Here is a 26,651-nt window from a genome sequence, read left to right as displayed (position 1 = left end):
TTATGAAGAGGAAGAGAAGTTTAATAAAATAAAAGGAAAGTTTAGTAAAAATGAGTCCTATGCAACTAAGACAGAAAGTAGGAAGAACAGACAGAGTCGTGCTGCTTGGAAACTAGGTTGAAGTCTGCAACCGAGAATCAGCTGGGCTTCTCTGAGGAAATATTGGCTGAGGCAAATTGAGGATTTAGAGGTGTTAGAGGACCAATGACAGAGTTTATATCTGTTGTTGGAAGACTGTTCAGGCAGGGCGTCACTGCTGCAGCATTGGTGCAGGGGAAAAAATAATCTCAGCAGAGCTTCTCTGCAGTTACAGAAGTGCAATAAAATCAATGGTGCAGAGAATTAAGGCTAAACAGCCGTCTCTGCAGTTGCAGCTCAGGCAAAGCTTAACTGTTGCAGCAGTGGTGCAGAGGGAGAATAAGGCTCAGCAAAGCGTCTCTGCAGTAGCAGAGGTGCAGTGGTACTCAGTATTAGCGCCTCACACGGAAATACTAAGTACTATTAGCAGTGATATTTAGAGATGAAAGTGATAAAGGGGCTCAGCTAGAGCGTCACTGCAGTTGCCGTGATGTTAATGGGGTGTATAGTTAAGTGGAGCACCTAAACAGTCGATATTAGTAAGTTTTGAGTGCTCCCACAGGGACGTTAAATACTGCCTTTAGTGATATGTAAAGATGAAGGTGAATAAGGCGTATGCTAGAGGTTCACTGCGGTAGCAGTGGTGCTTTGGGTGTGCAACTCTGCGGAGCATTTCTGCGGCTGCAGTGGTGTAGTGGGCCAGTATGGAGGCAACTTGTGCTCCCGCAGAAGCATTTACTGCTGTATTAGTGCGGGGAGTGCAACGATAGTGGTATTTAGAAAATTTGTAAGTGTATGCAAGCTCATTTAGAACGTTCCTGTTGCAGCAACTGAAACTCAAGACAACCCCTGAATTGGTCGGAGCTGTGGTGAATGAAAGTGAATAGAAGTATAGGATAGTTTAAATTTGGAGAGAAAAAGTTAAAGCTAGAAAAACAGGGAAGGGTAGTGAAGGAGCTCCTATGTTAAATAGGAAGGGAAATAGGAAGGAAATGACAGAGTCATACTTCATACCCAATAATGCATGATGGTGGAAGTTGGCTGGAGATGATCGGCTGGGCTTCCCCGAGGTGTTATTGCTCTTCTGTGGTGTAAAAATGCTAAGAGGTTTAGAACCAGGGCCGGAGTGGGACACCTTTTCAGCTCTGGAGTTTCAAGCCTCAGACCAGCCCACCTCAGTTCACGACTGACTATATTAAAATAAGTAAATAAATATTTCCAAATCAGTTTCTAATGGCACTTTTTTTTTTTTTTTTTTTTTTTTTTTTTTTATTATTTATTTATTTTTTTTATTTTTTTTTTTTTTTATAATGAATAAAAAGGCTGTGGTCAAGTAAATGAATTAAAAAAGTGTCACTGCTGAGAGCAACAGATTCTGGAGCTAGGGACACCGGCCCTCGCGGCCAAAAAAAAAAAACGGACCGGCCCACCGGGAATTCTCCCGGTCCTCCCGATTAGTCAATCCGGGCCTGTTTAGAACAGGTGTGTGGGAGAACGGATATCATCCTGCATCCCTTCATCCTGCGAAGATAGATCAGATATGGTTAGGTGTATCATTGGATTGAAATGTCATACTTAGTTCAGAAGACTTAAATTAAAAAGGCTAGTGTGAATATGGCATCGAGGGTGTGGGCTATGTGAGTGGAAAAGTGTCATTTGCAAAGAGTGTAAATGTATTTAGAAATGGATGTGGAGTGTAATAGGTTGGATGAGGGTCAGCTTCTGCAACCAGCTGACGTGATCTCTGAAATGAGAAAAACAAGAGAGAATCAGAAATGACATTACAACATGGTACATGTATGGCAAACACAATGAATTATTTTAGCTGATAACCATGCGGGGCGTCTTAATAAGAGCATGGGCAACTAAGTGTGGAAGTGCCTTTGTTAATGCATGGTACGAAGCCTCATTGTCGCAACGAGCAAAGATAGTAGAGGTAGGCATTTGTCCCTCCTAAGGATAGCATATTAATTGGGAAATCTGCTCGTCTAGTGGTCCTGATGTACCTCTTGAAGACAGGGTAGGTGGAATTATAGTGGAGTTTAAACCCCTTGGTTTGTATCTAACGCAGAGTCAGTTGATGAAACATCAGACATGTCAGAAATGTCCTCCTCTCATTCGTGGAAGTCAAAGCAGGAAGTTTGTTTCTTTGCTGTTTTCACATCTAACCAACTTGCCATTATAAGCTTATGGCTTATAAGTGTATGAACATGAGTCACTGGGGCATATTACGATTGGACTTCTATGCCTAATGGGTTGAATGTTTTTCAATAGCAGAGTAAACTTTTTAGAAGTTAAACTGCTATCAGATGTGGCTTTTTTTTTTTTTTTTTTTTTTTTTTTTTTTTATACATTTATAATTATTTATTTTCTTTATTATTTATTTATTTATTTATGTATTTATTTATTTATCATCTGCCAACATCAAACCCTGAACTTAAATTAATGTCACCATTTAGTAGTAATTGTGTAAATGTAATGATAATCATTCATGAGCTTGTCATGAGAGAGGGTGGGACCATCTCAAATTTGAGAGTTCATTGGATGGTGACGCTTCTCCTTTCAGCTATTGGCTCGAAGGAGTGTCAATCAAAGTTGCAGAAAAAGGCTGGCGGCCATTTTGTTTGCCAGAGAACTAGTGTTATGATTGGAGACGCTACTCTATTGAATGCACCACAGCGACTAGTTTGGAGGATTAACATGGATGTTTATCAATGTATGCATAAGTTGTGGACTGATGTTTTAAGGATTGGATTGTCTAGAACCTTGATTGAGAGGTGAGTCATTCTATTCACGCTAGAATCATCCTTTAAAGATGGATGTTTAATCTTAGTTGTAGTTTGTGAGGCTTCCCCTTAAAAAGTGTCATGTATGTTACCGCTGGTGCACCCCTAGAAGAGAGTTCAGCTTGGATCGCAGGCATCGAGAGTTTAGGCAAAGTTCATGGATGGTGATCGAGTTTTTACTGTGATCTTGTTGGAGAATTGGGTTGAAGACACAGAGATTGCATTGTGTGAGGCAATTGAAGTAGAAGGTTGAGAAGTTGTAGCTGGAGAAGTTGTTGTTGGAGAAGTTGTAGCTGGAGAAGTTGTTGTTGTTGGAGAAGTTGTAGCTGGAGAAGTTGTTGTTGTTGGAGAAGTTGATGTAGCTGGAGAAGTTGTTGTTGGAGAAGTTGATGTAGCTGGAGAAGTTGTTGTTGGAGAAGTTGTTGTATTTGGAGAAGTTGTTGTAGCTGGAGAAGTTGTTGTTGATGTAGCTGGAGAAGTTGTTGTTGTTGGAGAAGTTGATGTAGCTGGAGAAGTTGTTGTTGATGTAGCTGGAGAAGTTGTTGTTGATGTAGCTGGAGAAGTTGTTGTTGATGTTGTTGTTGATGTTGTTGTTGGAGAAGTTGATGTAGCTGGAGAAGTTGTTGTTGGAGAAGTTGATGTAGCTGGAGAAGTTGATGTAGCTGGAGAAGTTGATGTAGCTGGAGAAGTTGATAGCAGTAGCAGTAGCAGTAGCAGTAGCAGTAGCAGTAGCAGTAGCAGTAGCAGTAGCAGTAGCAGTAGCAGTAGCAGTAGCAGTGTATTCTTCAAATCGAAGATGACTGTAGTGAGAAAACCCTGGCTCTTTATAGTGGTTAGGAATGGCCTGATTGGTGGATCAAGCATGCTAATGCATGACCAGCCGTGTTCAATCATAATCACGTGCTCCTCTCGAAATTAGTTTATGAATAAACTTCACTTGGAATACAAATTGAAAATTAAACTGAAATGCAAATTTTACCAAGTAAACTATTTTTTATGTATTTCTTTTGTTTCAACTTGTTAAACTGAACCTTCTTTAAGAAAATAAATTAAACAGGCCTGTCTCTGGAAAATAAAACAATTTAAAAAACTTCTTAAAAATATTATTGAAATGACAGAGACAAAATAAAGGAACAATTTAAGTAAAGGTGCAAATAAAATAAGATTTCTATTCAATTGAATTTAACAGTAAGAGCTTAAGGCTTTGCTTGGTCACTTGCGTTTTTTGTGTGTGCACATTTCCAGGTATTTAATTCATATTTAATTAAATTCATTTATAGATATCTCTAATTACAATTGTGACTAGTCAAAACTCATTTAGAGATATCTGCAAATATTTTTCAATGGAAGTCAATGGAGGAATATGACTAGTCATAATATATTTGCAGATATCTCCAATCTGATTTCGTACTAGTAAAATTGTAATTGCAGATATCTCTAATTGTCATTCTGGCTAGTCGAATTATAATTATGACTAGTCAAAATATAATTAATGATTTCTCTAAATATATTTATGGATAGTCAGAACAAAGGTTTAAATGCTAAAACGGCTTGTCATACGCGCGCGTCTATCATCCGCCCTCTGTAGTAACAGCTCACGGTCAGCTCACCTCATGTGTGATTTTGCGGCGGGAACATTATATGAAGACAGAAGGATATTTTAGGGTGAATTGTACCTTATTAATACAGTATGTGACTCTTTCAACACCATTAGGAGGTTCCATGTCGCTGTGCAAAGTGTGTAAATCACTGTGAAGACTTTAAAACTTAGGATGTTTGACCCAGTATGCGTGTCAAAAAGCGGACGAGTCTAAAGCAATGACTGTACAACCGAAATGTTGCCAGACGTCTGATTTTGAGAGGATGGGCCATCCTCTATTTCAGCTCCACTCATCTTGGTCTGCTAACATTACTGCTGCTGCAATCTGAACTCACGTGCGACAGCAGGTGGAACGTAGCTCACGTGCAAACAGCTCAACTAATAAGAGAAAACGGACGTCATATCGTAATCAAATCGTCATAACGCCACGATGCATATTGTGACATTTTAGCATCGCAATAAATCGTACAACGATAAATCGTTACACCCCTAGTGAATAAGTGTGTATGAATGCTAAAATTGGCCTAGCAACACCCATGGTCCTGCCCCATACAAGCTGCATTACAAACACCTCACATAAGCAGTAATTACTGTTTGGAACTTGATGCAAAGATGAAATAATACATATAGTATAGCTTCATAATTGTACATACGTTAAAAAAAAATTAAGGTGCTGTTGATGTTAAACGTGTCATAACTGTCTTGTAGAAAGGGTCAATTTAGCTTGATTCAGGAAATATATGGTGGTTTATTTAGCTTTACATTTAAATCCAAAATAATTAAAACTTTCTTAATTAGGTCCACACAAATGCATGCATTCATTCATTTTCTTTTCAGCTCAGTCTCTTTATTAATCTGGGGTCACCACAGCAGAATGAACCGCCAACTTATCTAGTATATGTTTTATGCGGTGGATGCCCTTCCAGCGTCAACTGATCACTGGGAAACACCCATTCACACTCATACACTACGGCCAGTTTAGTTAATCAATTCCCCTATAGCGCATGTGTTTGGACTGCGGAGGAAACCAGAGCACCCGGAGGAAACCCACACCAACACGGGGAGAACATGCAAACTCCACTGACAATTGTAATTCCATTTAAATACATTTGGCAGATGTTTCATATTCAGAACTTTGAGAAATATAATTTGTTTTTTGCCATAAATGTTTATGTACAGCAGGGTTTCTCAAGTCCAGTCCTGCAGATCCATTGCCTGCAGACTTTAACTCCAACTTGCCTTAACACAGCTTCAAGGATGCTTCTAGAAGAGGGCTGTCCAAACAAGCTCCTGAAAGGCTGGTGTCCTGGTAAGTTTAGCTCCAACTTTAACACACCTGCCAGGAAGTTTCTAGTATATCTAGTAAGAGCTTGATTAGCTGCTTCAGGTGTGTTTGATTAGGGTTGGAGCTAATCTCTTTAGGACACTGGTCCTCCAGGACAGAGTTTGGACACCTTTGTTCTAGAAAGAGCTTGATTAGCTAGCCCAGGTGTGTCTGATTGGGGTTGGAGCTGAAATCTGCAGGACACCGGACCCCCTGAGGTACGGCATATTGTTCTAGCATTTAATATACATTTAACATGTAAACAGAACATTTTTTATTTAATTGTGGTTAACTTGAGATTAGGTGTCTGAAAGCTTTCACCTGAAAGGATAACAGATTTATTGCGACCTAAAGAAGGATAATCTTCATTATAAAGAGAAAGAGAGGTCTTACCTGAGTGATGCTGACTGAGTAACTGTGTAGATTCAATGTGCTGTAGTTTTCTTATTACTCTCTCTCTCTCTCTCTCAGTCTCTCTCTCTCTCTCACTCTCTCGCTCTGTCTCTCTTTCCTGTCACAGGTTATATATATAAGAGACAGATATTATGAACTTGCAAGAAGGTCGCTAGTTCGAGTCCCAGCTGGGCCAGTTGGCATTTCTGTGTGGAGTTTGCATGTTCTCCCTGTGTTGGCGTGGGTTTCCTCCGAGTGCTCCGGTTTCCCCCACAGTCCAAACACATGCGCTATAGGGGAACTGATGAACTAAATTGGTTGAAGTGTATTTCCCAGTACTGGGTTGCAGCCAGAAGGGCATCCGCTGTGTAAAACATAGGCTGGAATAGTTAGCGGTTCATTCTGCTGTGGCAACCTCTGAAATGAAGACTAAGGAAATGAAGGAATGACCAATATTATGCTTATCCTCATGTCAATTTAGTACTTATCAATGCACTAGGTTAGTGTAAACACACAACAATAGCCACTAAACCTAACTAACAGTGTTTTCAAAAGCAATCCAGAAAAAGAAAAGCCCTCACAACCGCCTAATTTTTCACCACATTCTCACATTGTTGTTTGCTTGTTTGTTTTGTTTTTTGCCTTGCCTGCTTTCTGGAACCGTTATTTGCCAGACTTGAACCTCGTCATTGTGGTCATGTCCTCTCTGTACATGGCGAGCTACTGGGCAAACTGGTAACAGTGGGAAAGACGTCTGATTTATCCCATTATAAAGAGTATTTTTTCCTAGATTGAGCAGAGTTTGGGGTTTGCTGATTGTTATAGTTGATTGTTATTGGCCCATGTTGTTTGATATTAAGCTGACTAGAGTATGTTCAATTCATTATAGCTAAATATGAAGCTTTCTTGTAATATATTGAAGAAACAACATGTCACTGGGATGCAAGTAGAGGATATAAACAAATGCAAATTAACTAGCAACTACCCAAAATGTAAATTATTTCTGAAATGAGACTAATTTTCTGTTAAACTGTGATGTGCAATGGTTTTGACCAGGCTTCAGATGCTATCAGTGTTTGCAGATGAGAATCAGTTTTATCTGCCGGTTTGAGCTTGAGTTTGTTTACAGTTTTTGTCTCACAGCTCAGACGGTGGTTTCAGAAATAGATCTTGATCATGAGAACTGGAAATGTGTCATTTAATATCAGTTAGAGTTAGGCCATGTCCTAACATGTAAGAAAGAGTTATTCTTAAAAAAAAACATTGGGAATCTCCTTGGGAATGTGTGCCCAGGACTACGCAAGGCTGCATTTTGTGTGTACAACAAACGCTATGGGGTGGTAAGAACTCTTGTGACTTTTTGTACTACCGGCAACTAACTACTTCCATATAGACAGCTTTTCCAGCCTGACCAGTTTGCTCAGTAGCTCGCCCTGTATGGCATCAGATTTAGGATGCAGAGCGGAGCAGACCGGGGTTTGATTTCAGCAGTTCCAGAAAGCAGGTAAAATGAAGTAAACAAAAAAAAAAGTCTTTCTCTTCTAGTTTGCCTTTGAAAACACTATGGGTTGGGTTTAGGAAAGGGGGTGTGTGGGTCAGTCGATGTCAAGCTGATATATGCAGGACACGCCAACCAGCTTCTTTCACGGATGCACGTGAGAAGAACATTGAGATTGGCAGAAGTGTACTCAGCAGCCTCTGAGGAATATTATGAGAGATAGCACATATGAGAAATGCCCCAGTAATGTATTTGAGATTGTTAAAACAGCACCCTCTAGTGCAAGAGTGGCCCAACTTGATCCTGGAGGGCGGGTGTCCTGCAAAGTTTAGTTCCAACTCTATTCAGTCACACCTGGGCTAGCTAATCAAGCTCTTAAGCTGCGGTCACCCTAGAGTTTGATAATGCGAAATTCTATCTTGTGGCGCTGCGAAAAGGGGCGGGATTAAACAAGATTATTAGACATTTTTAAAAGCGAGCGATTGCTCCATGTTTTAAATTCCTGTCCAGAGAGGTCATGTTTTGATTCTCGATTGGCCTCACGCAGTCAAGTGATGCGTTTTCGCAGGTCAGAGTTCACCAAGTTTGAACTTTGAACCTGCGTATCCGGTCTGACGCATTTGCGTGCGTATCAATGGAAGTCTATGGGAAGAAAAGTCAAGTGTGACCACAGCTTTACTGGGCTTTCTGGAAACATCCATGCAGGTGTGTTGAGGCAAGTTGGAGCTAAAATCTGCAGGACACAACTCTCTAACCATTAGGCCCACTTCCCCCTTCAAACCCGTCATGTGATTGAATAAAGTGAGATTCAGCCTCAGACGGGGTTGACATACTTAAAGATAGTTGGGTATAATATTCCATCCCCTTGTGAAAGCTGTTCAATCCCAAATAGAGTTCTTTCCATGTCTTAAATGGTACAGTTCTCAACCAATCACAGTATCCTCTTTGGGAAAACCAAACACTTCCTACACAGATTAAAGCCTCGTGTCTTTTTGAGTAAGGTGCTACAAGCTTGGCACACTTTTTTGTACATAAGTTTATTTTCTTAATCATTTTAAATCTTATATTATCAGTAAAACCTACTCTTGATGCTCAGTGAAATGGTCTGAGCTCTGATATGTGAGCTGAGATCAAGTGAGCAGATAAACTAACAACCAGAAACCAGCAGCCGATAACAGAGCAGAAGACACAGAAGAAGAGCAGAGACGAAATCAACCGAGATTGAGAACAGTCTTCTGCCGTGAGCACTGCGCTGTGGAAATCTCCTGAATATACCGAGGTAGAGTTTCAATTGAATTGAAGTAATTAAAGATGAACTGAATGTAACACAGACTAGAATGCAGGAATAATTTCATTTTACTTTACACTCACTCATAGATTTACTTGTTTACAGGTCAATATCTTAAACTGGAAAATGGTTTATCAAGTTGAGTGGATGATAAAACCTGCCCATTTGGAGATCAGACTCCTCATCTTCATGATCATCGGTGTGTCTGCAGGTCTACCAGCTCTTGTTTGGTCTGTCGGTGAACTGATTGAGCACAGAAGGAATGGACACCGTATTTCAGCCTTCATCATCCTCCTCCTCCTCACTGACTTCACTGAGCTTTACTTGAGTCCCTACATACTGATCAAAGATCTCGTACATGACCTGACTAAAGGTTGGACATGTTGGGTTTTATGGTCTTTATGGTGGTCTTCAAGAGTGTGTGGTCTCCTCCTGAATCAGCTGGTGGCGCTAGAGGGGATTCTCTCAGTCAGATATCCGCTGTACACCGCTGCTGTTTTCTCCTCACGCTGGTTCAGACTCTTCTATGTAGTTGTGTTTGTCTGTTTAGTTATCAGCATGCTTTTATTACGAGAATTATCATTTCTGTATTTTTTTATACCTGTTTCTGCATTCCTCGGGTCTGTGATCACGTGGATAATCTCTTGTGGAGTTTCAGATTCTACTGATCCTCACTCTCACAGTTCCAGGAAGACAGATCACCATATTTCAGTTATTTTCATGTTCACTCTGCTGATGTTTTATCTGCCCTATATTTCAATTTATATATTAGAGTTTTTGGGTTATTGGGATTTTAGGGAGTCTTCAAATATTCTCACCTTTTTTCATATTCCTTGGCTCCTGGTGAGGTTGAGACTGATCTCAGACCCTCTCCTGTGTGTGCTGGTCTGCAGGCAGAATCTCAGAGTTGAAACACCACAAACCCATGACGAAACCAGCGTAGTCTGAGCAGATCTGGTAGGATCATGACTTTATGAGTGTTGTGAATGTATGATGCTCTGTATGGTTTGGTTATTTGTTGGTTCTTTTCTACATCACGAGATTTGCTTTTGTGTTTTCATGGTTTTCTGTTATTGAATGCTCTCTTATTAAACACAGCTTATTAAAAAGTCCAATCTTGTCTTTGAGTGATCGGTCGGGACAAATAGGATCTTCATTTGTGGTAATCCAATCCATACTTTTATACATTTAACCTTTTGTAGTATTTTATTTTCATTGGTTTACATTAGGGCAGCACGGTGGCTCAGTGGTTAGCACTGTCGCCTCACAGCAAGAAGTTCGCTAGTTCGAGTCTCGGCTGGGTCAGTTGGTGTTTCTGTGTGGAGTTTGCATGTTCTCTCTGTGTTGGTGTGGGTTTCCTCCGGGTGCTCCGATTTCCCTCACAATCCAAACACATGCGCTATATGGGGAACTGATCAACTACACTGGCTTTAGTGAATGAATGTGTATGAGTGTTTTTCAGTACTGGGTTGCAGCTGGATGTGTAAAACATATACTGGATAAGTAGGCAGTTCATTTAACTGTGACAACACCCGATGATTAAGAGACCAAGCTGAAAGAAAATGAATGGATGGTTTGCATTATTGTTATGATGACACAACCCCAAATGAGAAAAGTTGGGACAGTATGAAAAACGCAAATAAATAAAGTAGTGATTGTTCTGTCTTATCCAGACTTTTTACATTGAGTTAGTGTTATTCTGGTATTTAGCGACCTCTTCTAGTTATACATGGGTATTACATTTTATGTTATAGTCCTTATTTCATGACATCATAAATGTGAGCCTATGCATTCAGACGCCGCATGGAAGAGCACACGGCTGTTGTTTCATTTGCTCCCTTATACAAGTTGTACTGAAGGCACATTCGGTATGTAGACATTATTTTATCATAATTTGACTTATATTTGTTTATGCTTACGCTATAAGCATGTTATTATGCATGCAAGATGTTTATTGTGTTCTTTATTTTGGTCAATTGCAATATGTGACTACATGTATGATTCAGCTAAGTGCGTAAACAGTGATCTATTGTGCATAGAGCGCCGATTGTGCTTGTTTTATTGACATATTATTGATCCGGCGTGCTTACCATTCTGTATTTTATATGTTTTGCAGTTTTACGTTACTCCATAATCTACAGTAAAAGGTTCAAACTTATGCCTTGAGTCTGTTGTCATTGGAAGACGTTATCTCTCTGTTGAATCAAGCAAGGCGTTTGATATAAGGGGCAGAACTATGGAACAAAATCAATGCCAAAAGTCTTGAATTAAAAAGCTTGTTGAATATCACAAACTGAAAACAATAATACACCGTAGTAACAAGTTCTTGCATTTTAATGACTTGAATTCCAGGGTTTGTATTTTTAGGTCCTGAAATTTAACATATCTGTTTATTTAAGCTGTGAATATTTCAACGAAAAATATTTCAAACACGTTTTCATACTTAAAAATTCAATAATTCTTATTCAATTTTCAGATTTCACTTACAAAATATTCAATACCTTTAAAAATACGATGTATAATATTCAAAAGGTCATTTTCAGTTCATTTTATTTCAGTTCTAATATTCGCTTCCATAAATTCAGTGGATCAAATTCGACTGTTAAAATTCAACATTACATCCGGGAACTGCAGGAGAAGCAATAGATTGCAGAGTGAAGATCGCCAGCTGCTCTAGCTTTCACCAGCAGGTAGAGATGGAATAATGTAAGTTCTCGCCTGTTTACTGGGTTAAAAATCTTACATTATTCCATCTCCATTTAAATTTCACGACCTAAAAATACAAACCCTGTAATTCAAGTCATTAAAATGCAAGAACTTGTTAATACGGTGTATTATTGTTTTCAGTTTGTGATATTCAACAAGTTTTTTAATTCGAGACTTTTGGCATTGATTTTGTTCCATACAGAACAGTGATTTCCAAATTTACTTTGTCTTGTATTATTCCATTGCAGACAACACAACAAACATTATTTAATGTGTTCCACATGATTATTTTTTTAATAAACAGGTATTTCAGTTTTGGTTCTTGCAACTCATTACAAAAGAGTTGTATCTGTAAAGCATTTAGCACTTTGTAATGTTGCCGTTACTTTTCACAACACTTACAGATATTTATGGACTGAAGACAGCAAGTGATGACGTGTTTCAGGGGTAATTTTGTCCCATTCTTCCTGCAAACAGGTCTTAAGGTGGGCAACAGTACGGGACTTTATTATTGAATTTCGCACTTCAAAACGCACCACACATTCTCTGTTAGAACCAGGTCGGGACTGCAGGCAGGCCAGTTAAATACCTGTCTCTTCTTCCTCCTCAGCAGGACTCTGTAATGTGTGCAGAATGTCGTTCAGCATTGTCTTGTTGAAATATTCATGGACGTCCCTGGAGAAGAAGGCAGCATATTGTTCTCCAAAATCTCAATGTGCTTTTCAGCATTAAGAAGTGAAGTTACCTTTGCCAAGGGCACTGACACAACCCCATACCATGACAGACCCTGGCGTTTGGACTTGTGGCTGGTAACAGTCTGGATGATTCTTTTCTTCTTTGGTCCGGAGCACACAATGTCCATTTCTCCCTAAACATACCTGAAATACTGATTCATCTGACTATGGTACATGTTTCCACTGTGTGATGATCCATCCTAGACACCTCTGAGCCCAGAGAAGTCGACGGCGATTCTGGACACTGTTAACATAGGGCTTCAGTTTGGCACAGTACAGTTATAACTGGCATTTGCGGATGTAACTCAGATTCAAGAATTCACACTTAGCTCATGATTTACACAGAACTTGGCATGCTGTCCCAGGAGAGAGCACTGAGCTCAAGGGATCCCCGGGCCTAGGGCTCCCTCCATTTCGCAGGGCGAGGGGAGATTGAGCTTAGGTCACTCTCAAAACTCCCCTGCTGCTAAGACTAAAGCGAACTTACCTGAGAGTAAGGCATTTAGAAAAAAGATTTAGGCTTATTTTGTTTATAATATAGGGCATATTTTGATGGTGGGAGGGAACCCGGGGGAAACCCACAGGGAGAACATGCAAACTCTGCAAAGAAATACCAGATGTGGCCCAGTGAGGACCTGGCGCCATTGGTATTCTTGCTGTGAGGCAACAGTGCTAGTCACTGCACCACCGTGCCGCCCATTCTGGATAATTCTTCCAGACGAAGATAGTTGTGGAAAGGAAATGAGGATACATATAGTGACTTGGGATCCTTTGATTGGAGGATCATGATTAGCTCCTCTCGAATTTAGTTTAACATTAAACTTCACATTGTGCTACTTGACAAAGGTTTGCCAAAGTAAATGTAAAAGACTGGTTATAAGTTAAAGTAAACAGAGACTGGCTGTTGTGATAATGTTTTATTCCCATAAAACAAGGACTGCAGTAAATAATAAAGTGTTGATTATTTTCTTTACTTAATTAACTTTATTTTACAATCTGCAGTTGATTGTATTTACATGTCATAAAGGAGAAAACCATTAAAGACAGTGACGTTGCTTCCATCCCATATCCATTTGTTCTTGATGAGATTGATATATAACTGATCGCCTTTCTGTAACTGCAGCGTTATGCCATTGCCTCCGTTCTCTGCCGGACCTTTTTTCTTGTGATGGGCTGTCACTGTTACCCACTCTCCATTTTTATGCAAGGCCAGCTCTGTTCCATGAGAAGTCGAACAATGGTAGAAGAAACTGAAGTAGTACACTCCCTTCACCGGCGCTGTGAAAATACCTGCAAAAAAAAATAAAACAGTTCCCCCAATTAACCAACTCAGACTTGTTATAGATATGTACCCCTGTATGCATTTCTGGAGAGAGTGACATATGTCCAAGGAGATACCTTTTTTGGCAGTTTTTCTTTTCTCGAATCCACCAGAGGGCGCTGTGTACGCATTTTAGATCTGAAATTTCTCTCGCAAGTGCCATTATCACCTGCTGTTCTCACGTAACTCCATCAGAGGCAGCTGTCGACTGACTGACTGATATCCCCACCCACCACCCTCCCTAAACCCAACCGATAGTGTTTACAAAAGCAATCTAGAAAAAAAGAAAACCCTCGCGGCTGCCTGGATTTGACCATGTTTTCAGATCTTACCTTGTTTTTTACTTGTTTATTTTATTTCTTTGCCTTTTGTTGCACCTGCTTTCTGAAACCTGAACCCTGTTGTCGCCGTCAACTCTGCTCTATTACAAGATACACCAAATTAAAAACTTGGACAAAATCTTAAACATTCTGTGTGGAGTGAGTGTGATCTGCTCTGCTGGAGAAGGTAATGTCCAGGTCAGAGAGTGAGGCTCAGGATGGGTGACTGGGACAGTTGAACAACTGGTTTCCTAGCTGATCATCTTCTCAGATTCATTCATTCATTCACTTTTCGGCTTAATCCCTTTATTAATCCAGGGTCGCCACAGCGGAATGAACTGCCAACTTATCCAGCACATGTCTTACGCAGGGGATGCCCTTCCAGCTGCAACCCATCTCCGGGAAACATCCAGACAGACTCATTCACGCACATACACTACAGACAACTTAGCCTACACACTTGACAGGAGCACCCAGAGGAAACCCATGCGAACGCGGGGAGAACATGCAAACTCCACACAGAAACGCCAACTGACCCAGCCGAGGCTCAAACCAGCGACCTTCTTGCTGTGAGTCGACAGCACTACCTACTGCGCCACTACGTATCTTCTCAGATTGGAAAGTTTATTGTTTTAGTGCCTGCAATTCTCGTGGCCGTGCCTTGTGGATTTTCCTAACAGTTCCTCAGGATTTAATATTATGGAGGGATAAATCCATCCTTACACCAGAGATGTATTGACCTTATTCTAAAATGCGGAAGTGCGCCTGTTTTCGCGATTGTCTTAGAACTTCCGATTTAGTCGCCTATGGGAGAAATGACTAGGAATAATAAACGGCAGAAAATGGCCAAACTACTTGCTCAACAAACAAATGTTTGCATGACTATACAGACCAAGTAGCATATTATAATAAGAAAATATTAAATTGCAACATCAAGCAGCGTAACGAGCAGTTGTTAACGTCAAAAAATGAATGGAAGTGAATGTGACCGGAAGTCACGAGACAAAAAGATTCAAATGGCAGCGCCCGCTCGACAGCTGAGAATAAGGTGAATAGAGCGTTACGTATTCACAATTAGCCTGTGTTACATTTAACAGTTGTTCATATGGCTTATTATTTCAGAATGGCACAAATGTGCATTACCTGTGTTCTTGTTGTAGGCGTTACCAATGTTGATGAAGGCATCTTTGTAGACCAATGTTACATCTGTGTCAAATGGTCCAAAGAAACCACCTGACCCTAATGCAGCTGAAAACGCCACCTTTGGTCTGCCTGCAGAATAAATTCACACACTTTCTTAAAATTATAATGGTTTCTGCTAGCAATGCCAAATAAATGACACATGCAGTATTAAAGCATGCAGGTATCATAACGCATCAGTCTCACCTGTGTGTTCTGCTCGGAGTCCTTCAATCTGAGCTTCGCTGTCGACGAGTCTTGACGTCAGCTCCTGCAGTTTTGATTCGAGAGCGTGGAGTCGTTTCTCTGTGGACTTTAGTTTCTCCTCTGATGCTCCGAGATCCTTTGTTAGTTCTCTGCACATCATCAAAGGACATGTCTGCTGTTTGAAAGTGTCTATTAAGTTTGTTTCTACTCCATTCTGAGCGAAACTCAGACTTGTGTGCAGAAGCAGAAGAATCACAGCCGTAACCCTCATCTTTCACAGTGTCCTGGAGTCTGTGTTTATCTGAATGACACCAGTCTGATGCTTTTATATCATTCAGAGGTTCACATGTGACGGACAAGTTAGCCAACAGCAGACAGAGTTTATTTTGTATCTCAAACATTAATGTTTTCATTACCTTTATACTCAGTTTTTAGCTTTCAGTACACAGAACTTTGGACTTAAACACATTACAGACTGCACCAGACATCTATTTTATTATGTTTGTTTTTCTGCAGACTGCACTTTGCATGTTAAAATGTGAACATTCTGAGGGTCATATGTTTCATGCACTAAGACATCATTTTGTGCTTGGTCCATCTTTCACTTATAAACATAATTAATGTTATATAATAATACCATATACAGCCTAGGCCAGTCTAACAAGGTGAGTTGACCCACTAAACCTTAATGGTAAACCCTTACAATATGCTATTTATACAATATACAATACACTTATGTTTAATAATAAGTGTGTTATTTATAAATAAATTTCCCCTCTGTTGTCTTCCTAGAGTAGAAAATAAGCTAAAATAGCAATATTTAAGTAATAGACTGGTCTAATTGTGATTGGTCTCTACACATGTGTATGTCTCTCCATAATATCAAACCCTAAGAACTGTCTCCATGAGGTGAGACCACGATCATTTTCAGTCACTAAGGCCCTGCTTATATATTTTCGTTTTAAAACGCAGAAGTTTTGCTATGGTTATGCTGTCCATCCAGAGTTTTCGAGAGCCGAACACGAAGAGTTTTGGAAACGCTGGAGAGGCTGTTTTCATTCTAAAACGCTGCTGCTCCGTGTTAGTGTGGATGGGGGAAAACGGAGACATCTGAAAATGGGGACAGTGCTGCAAACATTCGCTTCTCTGGGCTTTTCCTCAATATTAAGTAGCCGACACACACAGTTCAGTCCTGCATCCTCTCCTTGTAAGTTCAGACCTCGCAAGTTTGATATGGAAAACCAGAGGACATGTCAGGTAAATATTCAAAGGGAACTTTATAACCTTATTCACTTCATCCTGGCTATGCTGTTTCTCTATATCTTAACAATAAAATGAAAACATGATATGAAGAACTGCCTATTTTCATTTGATATTAACAACAGACACTAAAAATGTTGAGGCGTCGTGTAGCTGCATATTAATATGAACGTCATCTTCATGCATATTTATAACAGATAACGGAAAACGGAGCCTATAACATTACTGCCTCCTTTCATTTTCATTGAAAATATTAAGCATACCCTCTGTTTTGCTGAATATCAGTGTTAATAATCAATAATGGCCATTATAAAAGTTTAACATACAATATGTTTATACATTAGAGGAAATAAAGGCAAGCGATCAGTCAATATACAGAATGTATGTGGTTCCATTAATTATTAACTTATCTTTGCGCTCAGCCAAAACACGTTACCTGAGAACAAGTAATAGATTCAAAGGACCAAAGTCGGGCAATATGTCAATATAGACAACAAGATAAGTTAAATATCACATTTAACAAATATAGTGAGATTAGATCCAGCGGGAGATCCTTGATGGACAGTCCGACGAGCACAGCTCTCATCTGAGTAGATATGCTGCAGTGCATGCCAGAGTGTGTGTGTGTGTGTGTGTGGTGTAGCCAGTGTGGACGCAGATCATTTTCATTCCAAAACGACGTTTTAAAACTAAAACGTTCTAGTGTAAACGGGGCCTAAAACAATAAACTTTCTGATCTAAGAAGAAGATCAGGAAACTAGCGAATCTATTTAAATCACCCTGAGCCCCCCTTCCTGACCTTTACTTGACCTTCTCCACCAGAGGTGCTCCTTCACGTTTCCACACAGACTGTCCAAGTCTTTTTATTTGGTGTATCTTATGGCTCTATATTCATGTTTGGTATCATTTTAAATGTCTCTGTGGTATCATTTTAAAGGTCTTAATGTCACTGTAATATTTCAGTTTCACTTGTATATGTTGATCTGGGGGTGAGGCAGTGGCGCAGTAGGTAGTGCTGTCGCCTCACAGCAAGAAGGTCGCTGGGTCGATCCTCGGCTCAGTTGCCATTTCTGTGTGGAGTTTGCATGTTCTCCCTTCCTTCGCATGGGTTTCCTCCGGGTGCTCTGGTTTCCCACACAGTCCAAAGACATGCGCTACAGGTGAATTGGGTAGGCTAAATTGTCCGTATTGTATGAGTGTGTGTGTGAATGTGTGTGTGGATGTTTTCCAGAGATGGGTTGCGGCTGGAAGGGCATCCACTGTGTAAAAACTTGATAAGTTGGATAAGTTGACGGTTCATTCCGCTGTGGCGACCTCGGATAAATAAAGGAACTAAGCCGACAAGAAAATGAATGAATGAATGAATGTTGATCTGGTTTTTGGCTTTGATCAAATCTTTGCTGGATGCTCCACCCCAGAGCAAATGGTTCACACCTCAAACTCACAACCAAGCAAGGGTTTTTGTGACGCTTTTGTTGTCCTGAATTTATAGCTGTTTGTTCTGAGTTGAGTATTCAAGGGAAAGGTGCAAAGACGTCATTGAAATCTTGTAGGCAAGATTGCAGCGTTGTGAGTCTCTGAGCTTTTGCATCAGAGATTTATATGCTGTAATGTATTTCATCTATTCTCTTCATCTAACTCCTGGATGTATCTTTGAGTAATTGATGTTGTGCATCTCTGAATTGGCTTTTATTCTTTGATTCTGCAACTGGCATGATACGCTTGTATCTAGAAAAAATAAAGTGTTAAGTTTTAATGGATTCTAAATTCTCCTCAAATCTTTTATATCCAGATTATGTGGAAGCTGGCGCTACATTGATCTATGTACATGATATCCAAACAAAGCACACGACACTGTATGGGGCAGTCGTCACATCAGCACGGAGGCTTTTCGATTTGTGGTTATTGCTGATTTAGCAAATTGTATGGAAATGACTAAATTAATCAAAAGTGACTTGACAAGACAGAAACATCTACTGTAAATACCAGCCACTGCACTCCTAACAAAATAGTGAAGGCTTTAAATTTAATTAATACATATTAAAGCTGTTATTTTGCATGCTATCTTACCTCATGAGACACTTGGCTTTTGAGGCATATTTTTTTCTAGGACATTACATTAATGTTTTCTTCTGTTTGTACATGGAAATACAAATATTGAACAGAGCACATTTTTTTTCCTCATTGCTTCATAATGTATAACTTTTTATATTTGGACCATAGTAAAGCTCAAAGGCTATTTCTCAATATGCGTTCTTGTGTCCTCATAAAATGTCATCAACCGTCGCCAAAGTACTGCTCCAATTCAAAGTTCACATCTTTCCAAGTACACATGAAATTCCCAGCTGTGTACTTGCTCTGGCCTTTGGACAAGGATACATCGAGAGGTGACTTGTGCGAACTTGCGAAGCTCAGGTATCCCAGAATGCATTGCAGCGTAACCAGCAAGCGTGAATAGCGGAGGAGGAAACCCGAATGGTTTTAAAAATACTCCTTTACTGTGTCACAAAATAAAGTTTTAACAGTTTTTCAGGCGAGAATGTAGTTGTTTTAAACTCGAATCGGCCGTTTATTCACAACGATAGCGCTTCTTTAACGATGTGGCTCAGCTTATGCGGACTCCGACTCCCAGCCTGCCAGCGGGAGCTCCGTCATCAGCTACCCCGCCAGAGCAGCTTTACTTCGGCCAGGCCATCTCGGACGTACCGCTGGATCTCATATCTCCGTTGTAGTTAACACAGGATATTTAATACATCTTGTGAATATCTAACGGACAGTTTTTGGTCTTATAAATCTATTATTTGTTCTCAGGTGTATTATTTTGGCAGTGTTATTTTGTTCCTTTTCATAATCGTCTTTAATCATGTTACCGTGTTGTACGCTGTTGTCTTTGTTTACCAAATTGCTTGACCTAATCTTTATTTCTTACCGTGTACGTCTTTATGTCAAGAACTGTTATTATTTAAAGTTAGGTAGATGTAAATCCCTAAGGGTAATAGGAGTGACTGATGTTGTCGGTTTGCACAATCTCAGTTTTGACTTTTATTTTCAAAGTGTCTGCTAGCTATTTTATTTTCAAGGTCTGAAGTGAACTATCTGCTGCCGCTTTCAGTAGTATGGCAATAACTGTAATGTTAAATGATAATTAAACTCACATTAAGCGCATTTAACACTGAATAATGCACATAATCAGTACCTAAGGTGATCGGTGTCATAGTAGTTTATGCTGTTGTTCGGCTGCGATGTCGCGAAAATAAAAAGCATTTATAAAATAGAGATTTCACACATTGCAGATGGTTAGGACAAAAACTTCTCTTAACATGGAAAATATACATAATATTGCATGTCAAGTGTAGTTAGGACACGGTGTTAAGATATACTAAAATGTAAACTAAACCTTCTCGTAGCATTCGTTTTACACACCAAATGCAGCAATATGCAGCTTCAGTAATAGATCTTGCTAATGAGAACTGAAAAAAATGTGTCAGGGTTAAGACATGTACAGTCATTTATTTACACAGTTTTTTCTTCATTCATTTCAAAACAAATGTCTGTACACATGAAAAAAAAAACACTTAAACACAAAAAAACTGTCAAGACCACACCAACCCAACAGGTTATGATATAAATGTATTAAGATTAAAGGCATGTAGACAATATATACAGTAGTTATAGCTGTACAGTCTTTCTCTTGCTCTTTGTATGTGGTGATTTTGTGACTTAATTGTGGTGAATTTAATGCTTCTCTACAGGTTTTTTTGCATTTATAAAGTGTCCTGTCTTAAGGTTGGTCTGTGTGGTGTGATGTGTGCAGGTAATTTGGTTTAAAATTGAGATTTCATTTAACTTTTTTTTAAGCATTATTTGTGGAAAAAATGACATCTTGCTTTACAGTCTTATTTATTTTGCAAACAACTGATATCGTATTGAACAATCAAATAAAGGTAATAATAATAATAGTTCTGATGTAATTTTAATCACATGGCGTTAATAAGAAATCCACTAAATGTAGTCATATTTTTTCCATCCCAGATATGTGTGTAACTGCTGAGCACAATATAGACTTGATCACCCTTCTCCAACAGCAGCGTTAATCCATTACCTCCATTCCGTGTAAAATCTGATTCATTCGAGTTATGTTTTGTTACTGCTACAAGTTTTCCATTTCTATACAAAGTCAGCTCTGTTCTGTGCTTAGTTCCACAATGATAGAAGAAACTAATGTAGTACACTCCTTTTACTGGTGCTGTGAAAATCCCTGTTAAAGAATAAAACAGATCCCCAGTTAACTATTGTACATGTGATTCATTATTTCAGAATGACACAGAATGTAGATTACCTGTATCCTTGTTGTAGGCATCACCAATGTTAATGAAGACTTCTCTGTAGACCAATGTTGAATCTTTATTTAATGGTCCAAGCAAACCACTCGACCCTAATGCAGCTGAAAACGCCACCTTTGGTCTGCCTGAAGAAACATATTCACACATTTTCTTAAAATGATGAAAACAGTCCAATATGAAATAACATCGGTCTCATAAACCACCTCGGTCTCACTTTTGATTTCTTCAATCTGAGTTTGTAGTCGACTCTCTGTGGCCTTTAATTTCTCCTGTAATGCTCCAATATCCTTCAATACTTCTGTGCACATCCTTAAAGGACAGGTCAACTGTTTGGAAATGTCTCCTAAGGTTTTGTCTGCTGCATTCAGGGCGAATACAAGACTGTGTAGAAGAATCACTGCCGTAACCCTCATTCTTAATGTTTTCTTGAAGTGGAGATTACCGAACTCTGCTGGATGTGTTTGTCAGAATGACACCAACCTGATGCTTTTATATCATTTAGTGGTTTACATAATGGACAATTTAGCCAATGGCAGACAGAGTTTTATTTGCTTGTTGCTCAAACATTAATGTTTTCATTACCTTTATGCCTAGTTTTTAGCTGACAGTACACAGAACTTTGGATTTATATACCAGTGGATCTTCCTATATATCTAGTTTGGGAACTGAGCCAAAACAATTAAACTCAAACCCAAAGGAAAATAAGTGGTGATTTTGTATGACAACAAGCTTTAAGGAAAAAGTATCCCAGGCTCAGTGGATATGCTGTATGAGCCCAATGATACATTTTTAAAAACCAAGAAATATCTGCGCACGGGTACATATGGCTGCATTTTGTAAGTAAAACAAATGCTACAGGGCAGTACCACTAAACCTTATCTCCATATGGACAGTTTGTCCAGCTTGACTGGTTTGCTTGGAAGATTGCAATGAACAGTGTCAGACTTGGGACACAGAGTGGACCGGGGTTTGAGACAGGTAAAGGACCTTCCCAGAATCCAGGTAAAATGAAACACCAAAAGAGCAGGGTGACATTGTGCACATGGCTTTCTCTTCCAGTTTGCTTTTGAAAATGATATTGGTCGGGTTTAGGTAAATCTAGGGCCTCCAGTGCATTTGTGAAAACAAAACCTACAAGCTCTGTGAACATTTTCCAATGAACCTGGGTTGGGAAAAAGACACTACAAGCCACCACAAAGTAAAACCAACCAAGACTCATTCTGAAAACGTAGTCCAGTGGACGTTTCTGGAGAACGCGAAATATATCCTTAGAGGTTTGTATTTTGCAGTTTTTGTTTTCGCGAATTCCTGAGAGGCCGCTGTGTGCGATTTTTCGCATCTCAAATGTCTCGCGAGGGCCGTTCGCGCCCGCGATGTTCTCGCGTAAACCCACTAGAGGCCGCTTTCGAAAGGCTATTTGTCTGACTTGCTAAATGATTGACTGGGTGACCAGCCAATCAGATGATCACCCTCCTCCTTCAAGCCCTCATCAAATTTTTACCACGCTTTCAGACTTTCCCACATTCTCACCCTGTTATAAATTGTCCATTTATTTTTTGGATTCTGTTTTTGTAATACCTGATTTCTGAAACCGCTGTTTCCCGGACTCAAACCTGATCGTCAAGGTCAACTCCTCTTTGAGTCTCAAGTCCACCAACGTACATGACGAGCTAACTGGACAAACAGATTGTTGCGGAAAAGCCCTCCACAAGGAGGTGAGCGGTCAACCGGTAATCGGGAAAAGGAACGGCGTCATACTGCCCCATAGCGTTCGCTTACAAAATTAAATGCAGCCATACGTACCTCCGGCTACATATCTCGCGGTCTCCAGAAACGTCCGCGGGACTAAGTTTTCAGATTGAGCATAGTTGAGTAAAACTGACCTGTTGCACTTGGTTATTTGGATATTGTTGTGATAACCAGCAGGATTTCCCTCGTTGGCCACTGGAGAGCACTCCACCTGCCCGTCTTATCCTCCTGGACTACACATACCATCATGCCTTGCATCCACACACTGGTTACAGTTCACCCTTTTCTAACTAAATGTAAATTCAATATGTAAAGTTATTTCTTCATTAGATCATGATAATGTTTAATTTACATATTATTGCACCATTATACACGCACTGGTTTTGTAAGAAATAAGATGTGTGGTGTGATTTAAATATTTTGCTGATGTTTAGAAAAGTTTTAATGGTTAGTCACTTTTGTCAGGTTGTTATTCTATTAAAATTAATTTAAGTTAGAATTAAGTACATAAATTGCTTAAATTCTTAAATGTAAATGTTGTACTGACCAACAAAATAAATTGAGGCTGGTTGTTTTGATGTCGCAAAGTTTTATTTACAACATTCAAGAACTGCATTAGTTTTTGTGGCAGTGAAGTAATAAACAGATTTTTCTAGTGAACTGCATTGTTTATTCGCATATTGTATTTAACTTACATGGCGTTAATAAGAAATCCACTAAACGTAGTGATACTGTTTCCATCCCAGACATATGTGCCTTTGCTAAGCACAATATAGACTTGATCAGCTTTCTCCAACAGCAGCGTTAATCCATTACCTCCATTCCGTGTTAAAATTAAATCAATCCAGTTATGTTTTGTTACTGCTTCAGGATTTCCATTTCTATACAAAGTCAGCTCTGTTCTGAACTTAGTTCCACAATGATAGAAGAAACTGAAGTAGTACACTCCTTTTACTGGTGCTGTGAAAATTCCTGTTAAAGAGTAAAACAGATCCCCAGTTAACTGTTGTACATGTGATTTATTCATTCATTCATTTTCTTTTCGGTTTAGTCCCTTTATTAATCTGGGGTCGCCACAGCGGAATGAACTGCCAATTTATCCAGCAAGTTTTTATGCTGCGGATGCCCTTCCAGCTGCAACCCATCTCAGGGGAAACATCCATACATTCATAGTACTTGTTCAGACTCATATACTACGGACAATTTAGCTTACCCAATTCACCTGTACCGCATGTGTTTGGACTGTGTGGAAAACCGGAGTACCGGAAGGAAACCCACATGAATACAGGGAGAACATGCAAACTCCACACAGAAATGCCAACTGACCCAGCCGAGGCTCAAACCAGTGACCTTCTTGCTGTGAGGCGACAGCACTACCTACTGCACCACTGTGTTGCCTATTTGTGATTATTTCAGAATGACACAGAATGTAGATTACCTGTATCCTTGTTGTAGGCATCACCAATATTAATGTAGACTTCTCTGTAGACCAATGTTGAATCTGTGTCAAAAGGTCCAATGTAACCATCTGACCCTAATGCAGCTGAAAACGCCACTTTTGGAGTGTCTGAAGAACATACATTCACACATAATAAACATAATGCAATGTTAAATCATATAATTCTCATAAACAATAGACTCCAAACTTAGTCCAGGAACGCTGGTGTCCTGCATAGTTTAGCTCCAACTTTCTTCAACACACCTATCTGGAAGTTTCTACAACACCTAGAGAGAGCTTGATAGGCTTGTTCAGGTGTGTCTAATTGGGATTGGAACTAAAATATGCAAGACACCGGCCCTCCAGGACCAAGTTTGGGCGCCCCTGCCATAGACCTTACCTTTGATGTCTTCGATCTGAGATTCACTGTTAGCGACTCTTGATTCAAGAGTTTGGAGTCGACTCTCTGTGGCCTTTAATTTCTCCTGTAATGCTCCAATATCCTTCATTAGTTCTGTGCACATCCTTAAAGGACAGGTCAACTGTTGAACAGTGTCTACTAAGTTGTTATCTATTGCATTCTTGGCGAATATAGGACTTGTGTGCAGAAGCAGCAGAAGAATTACTCCTGTAAGCTTCATTCTTAATGTTTTCCTAAAGTGTACTGTAGATTACTGAAGTCTGTGTTTAAATGACACTAATCTGATGCTTTTATATGATTATTTTCAGAGATTCACATGTGATGGGGAATTTAGCCAATGGCAGACAGTGTTATATTTGATTGTGACTTTCTTTGTTACCTTTGCACTTAGTTATTACCTACCTTAGCTAATATTAACTTGGTTTATCACTACTGTTATTATTAATTTACGATATGATCATAAATGCTGTAGTGGCAGATTACAGCTGCTTCATTTCTCAGTGGCCTGAAATAAACACTGAACTCTGTACTTTAGACTTCATAGCATTGCAGATTGTAGCAACTGCAGTATATTAGATATAAATGAATGCATTTGCTTTTCTGAGGCACTGTTCTTACATTAATATCATTTTAAACTTAGCTCGCATTTTATTAACTGAATCCACAAAACAAAAACCAAGGTAAAGAAATCAAGGCAAGGAAAGTTTATTTCTAAGGCACATTTCATATACAGTGGCATTTCAAGGGGCTTTAGATAAACAGGAATAAAAGAGGCAAGCATTAGAACATAAAAACAAACAATAAAAGTGATTCAAAAGAGATTAAAATGTGTTAATCAGGTTATAAAACAATGAAAAAGAAAAGACAGACATCATAGTGTGACCTTTGTGGGAAGTAGCACACAGCTCATTCAGGAAAGGCACAGCTAAACAGAAGTGTGTTCAGTCCTGATTTGAATTTGAGCACATCTGATCCTTTTTGGAAGCTGATTCCAGCAGCGGGGGATGCTGTAGTTAAACGCTGATTCAACTTGCTTTTACTAACCTCTTGGAATTTCTACATTCTCAGAAATAAAGGTACGCGAGTTGTCACTGGGGTGGTACCTGTCCAAAAGGTACACATTTGTACCAAAAGGTTACATATTAATACCTCAAGGGTAGATGTTAGTACCTAAAACATAAAAAGTGTTCCTCTTAAGTTTTTTAGGTGCTAATATATACTTTTGAGATACCAATATAGACCCTTTAAGTACGAATGTGTACCTTTTAAAAAAGTGTCACCCCAGTGACAGCTCTTTTACCTTTATTTCTGAGAGTGTAGTTTATATGATCGTAAATATTTGAGTGATCTTAGGTTTGTATTCAGTCAGCATATTTGTAATGGATTGAGCTCCTAGGCCATTTAGTGATTTATAGAACAGTAATAATACTTTAAACTCTACTCTGAATGTAACTGGCAGCCAGTGTAAAGACCTGAGGACAGGTGAGATGTGCTCTGATTTCCTGGTTCTGGTCAGAATTCTGGCTGCAGCGTTCTGGATGAGCTGCAACTATCTGACTGTGTTTTGAGAAGGCCAGTGAGGAGTCCATTACAGTAATCCACCCTGCTGCTGATAAAAGCATTAAGTTTCTCTAAGCCCTCACTGGAAACAAAGCATCTAATTCTTACAGTGTTTTTGAGATGATACACTCTCAGAAATAAAGGTACAGGAGCTGTCTCTGAGGCAGTACCTTTTCAAACAGTACATATTTGTACCTAAAGGGTCCATAATGGTACCTTAAAGGTACTTTTTACGTATACAATTGGGCACTAATATGCACCTTTGAGGTACCACTGTAGACTCTTTGGGTACAAATATGTATCTTTTGAAAATGTACTGCTCCAGTGACAGCTCCTGTACCTTTATGTCTGAGAATGTATAGTATGCTGATTTACTGACTGCTTTGACATGACTGTTGAAACTCAGATCTGACTCCAGAGTCACACCAAGATTTTTGACCTTATTT

The 26,651-nt window shown here is 39.4% G+C and overlaps 3 protein-coding genes and 2 long non-coding RNA genes across 6 annotated transcripts; 2 read left to right on the top strand and 3 right to left on the bottom strand.

Moving 5' to 3' along the window:
• Nucleotides 1-5,900: 5,900 nt before the first annotated feature.
• Nucleotides 5,901-10,079, top strand: LOC141375221 (uncharacterized). Of its 2 annotated transcripts, none has more exons than XR_015496627.1 (3): nucleotides 5,901-6,006; nucleotides 8,776-8,958; nucleotides 9,073-10,079. It is a non-coding gene; the product is annotated as an uncharacterized LOC141375221 (long non-coding RNA). The 2 variants fall into 2 exon arrangements; XR_015496626.1 differs by having other exon boundaries at nucleotides 5,913-6,006; nucleotides 8,753-8,958.
• Nucleotides 10,080-13,311: 3,232 nt separating this feature from the next.
• Nucleotides 13,312-15,733, bottom strand: cbln8 (cerebellin 8). Its single transcript, NM_001110109.1, has 3 exons — nucleotides 15,435-15,733; nucleotides 15,192-15,320; nucleotides 13,312-13,697 (listed from the first exon to the last, which is right to left on the bottom strand). Exons 1-3 carry the CDS (start codon nucleotides 15,703-15,705, stop codon nucleotides 13,420-13,422), a joined length of 678 nt encoding a protein of 225 aa, NP_001103579.1. The 5' UTR covers nucleotides 15,706-15,733; the 3' UTR covers nucleotides 13,312-13,419.
• On the top strand, nucleotides 13,313-15,694 carry LOC147836246 (uncharacterized). Its single transcript, XR_015496625.1, has 2 exons — nucleotides 13,313-14,780; nucleotides 15,097-15,694. It is a non-coding gene; the product is annotated as an uncharacterized LOC147836246 (long non-coding RNA).
• A 4,445-nt stretch (nucleotides 15,734-20,178) lies between the features above and the next one.
• On the bottom strand, nucleotides 20,179-21,552 carry cbln6 (cerebellin 6). Its single transcript, NM_001327749.1, has 3 exons — nucleotides 21,252-21,552; nucleotides 21,034-21,162; nucleotides 20,179-20,952 (listed from the first exon to the last, which is right to left on the bottom strand). The coding sequence occupies exons 1-3, from the start codon at nucleotides 21,448-21,450 to the stop codon at nucleotides 20,672-20,674; spliced, it is 609 nt and encodes a 202-aa protein (NP_001314678.1). The 5' UTR covers nucleotides 21,451-21,552; the 3' UTR covers nucleotides 20,179-20,671.
• Nucleotides 21,553-23,355: 1,803 nt separating this feature from the next.
• Nucleotides 23,356-25,288, bottom strand: si:ch211-142d6.2. Its single transcript, XM_087260143.1, has 3 exons — nucleotides 24,625-25,288; nucleotides 24,225-24,353; nucleotides 23,356-23,758 (listed from the first exon to the last, which is right to left on the bottom strand). Exons 1-3 carry the CDS (start codon nucleotides 24,863-24,865, stop codon nucleotides 23,478-23,480), a joined length of 651 nt encoding a protein of 216 aa, XP_087116269.1. The 5' UTR covers nucleotides 24,866-25,288; the 3' UTR covers nucleotides 23,356-23,477.
• Nucleotides 25,289-26,651: the final 1,363 nt, after the last annotated feature.

Source organism: Danio rerio, chromosome 7, assembly GCF_052040795.2.
Source record: "Danio rerio strain M-AB ecotype USA chromosome 7, GRCz13ab, whole genome shotgun sequence".
In the NCBI taxonomy this organism is placed as follows: Eukaryota; Metazoa; Chordata; class Actinopteri; order Cypriniformes; family Danionidae; genus Danio; species Danio rerio.
This window is presented reverse-complemented; position numbering and strand designations above follow the sequence as displayed.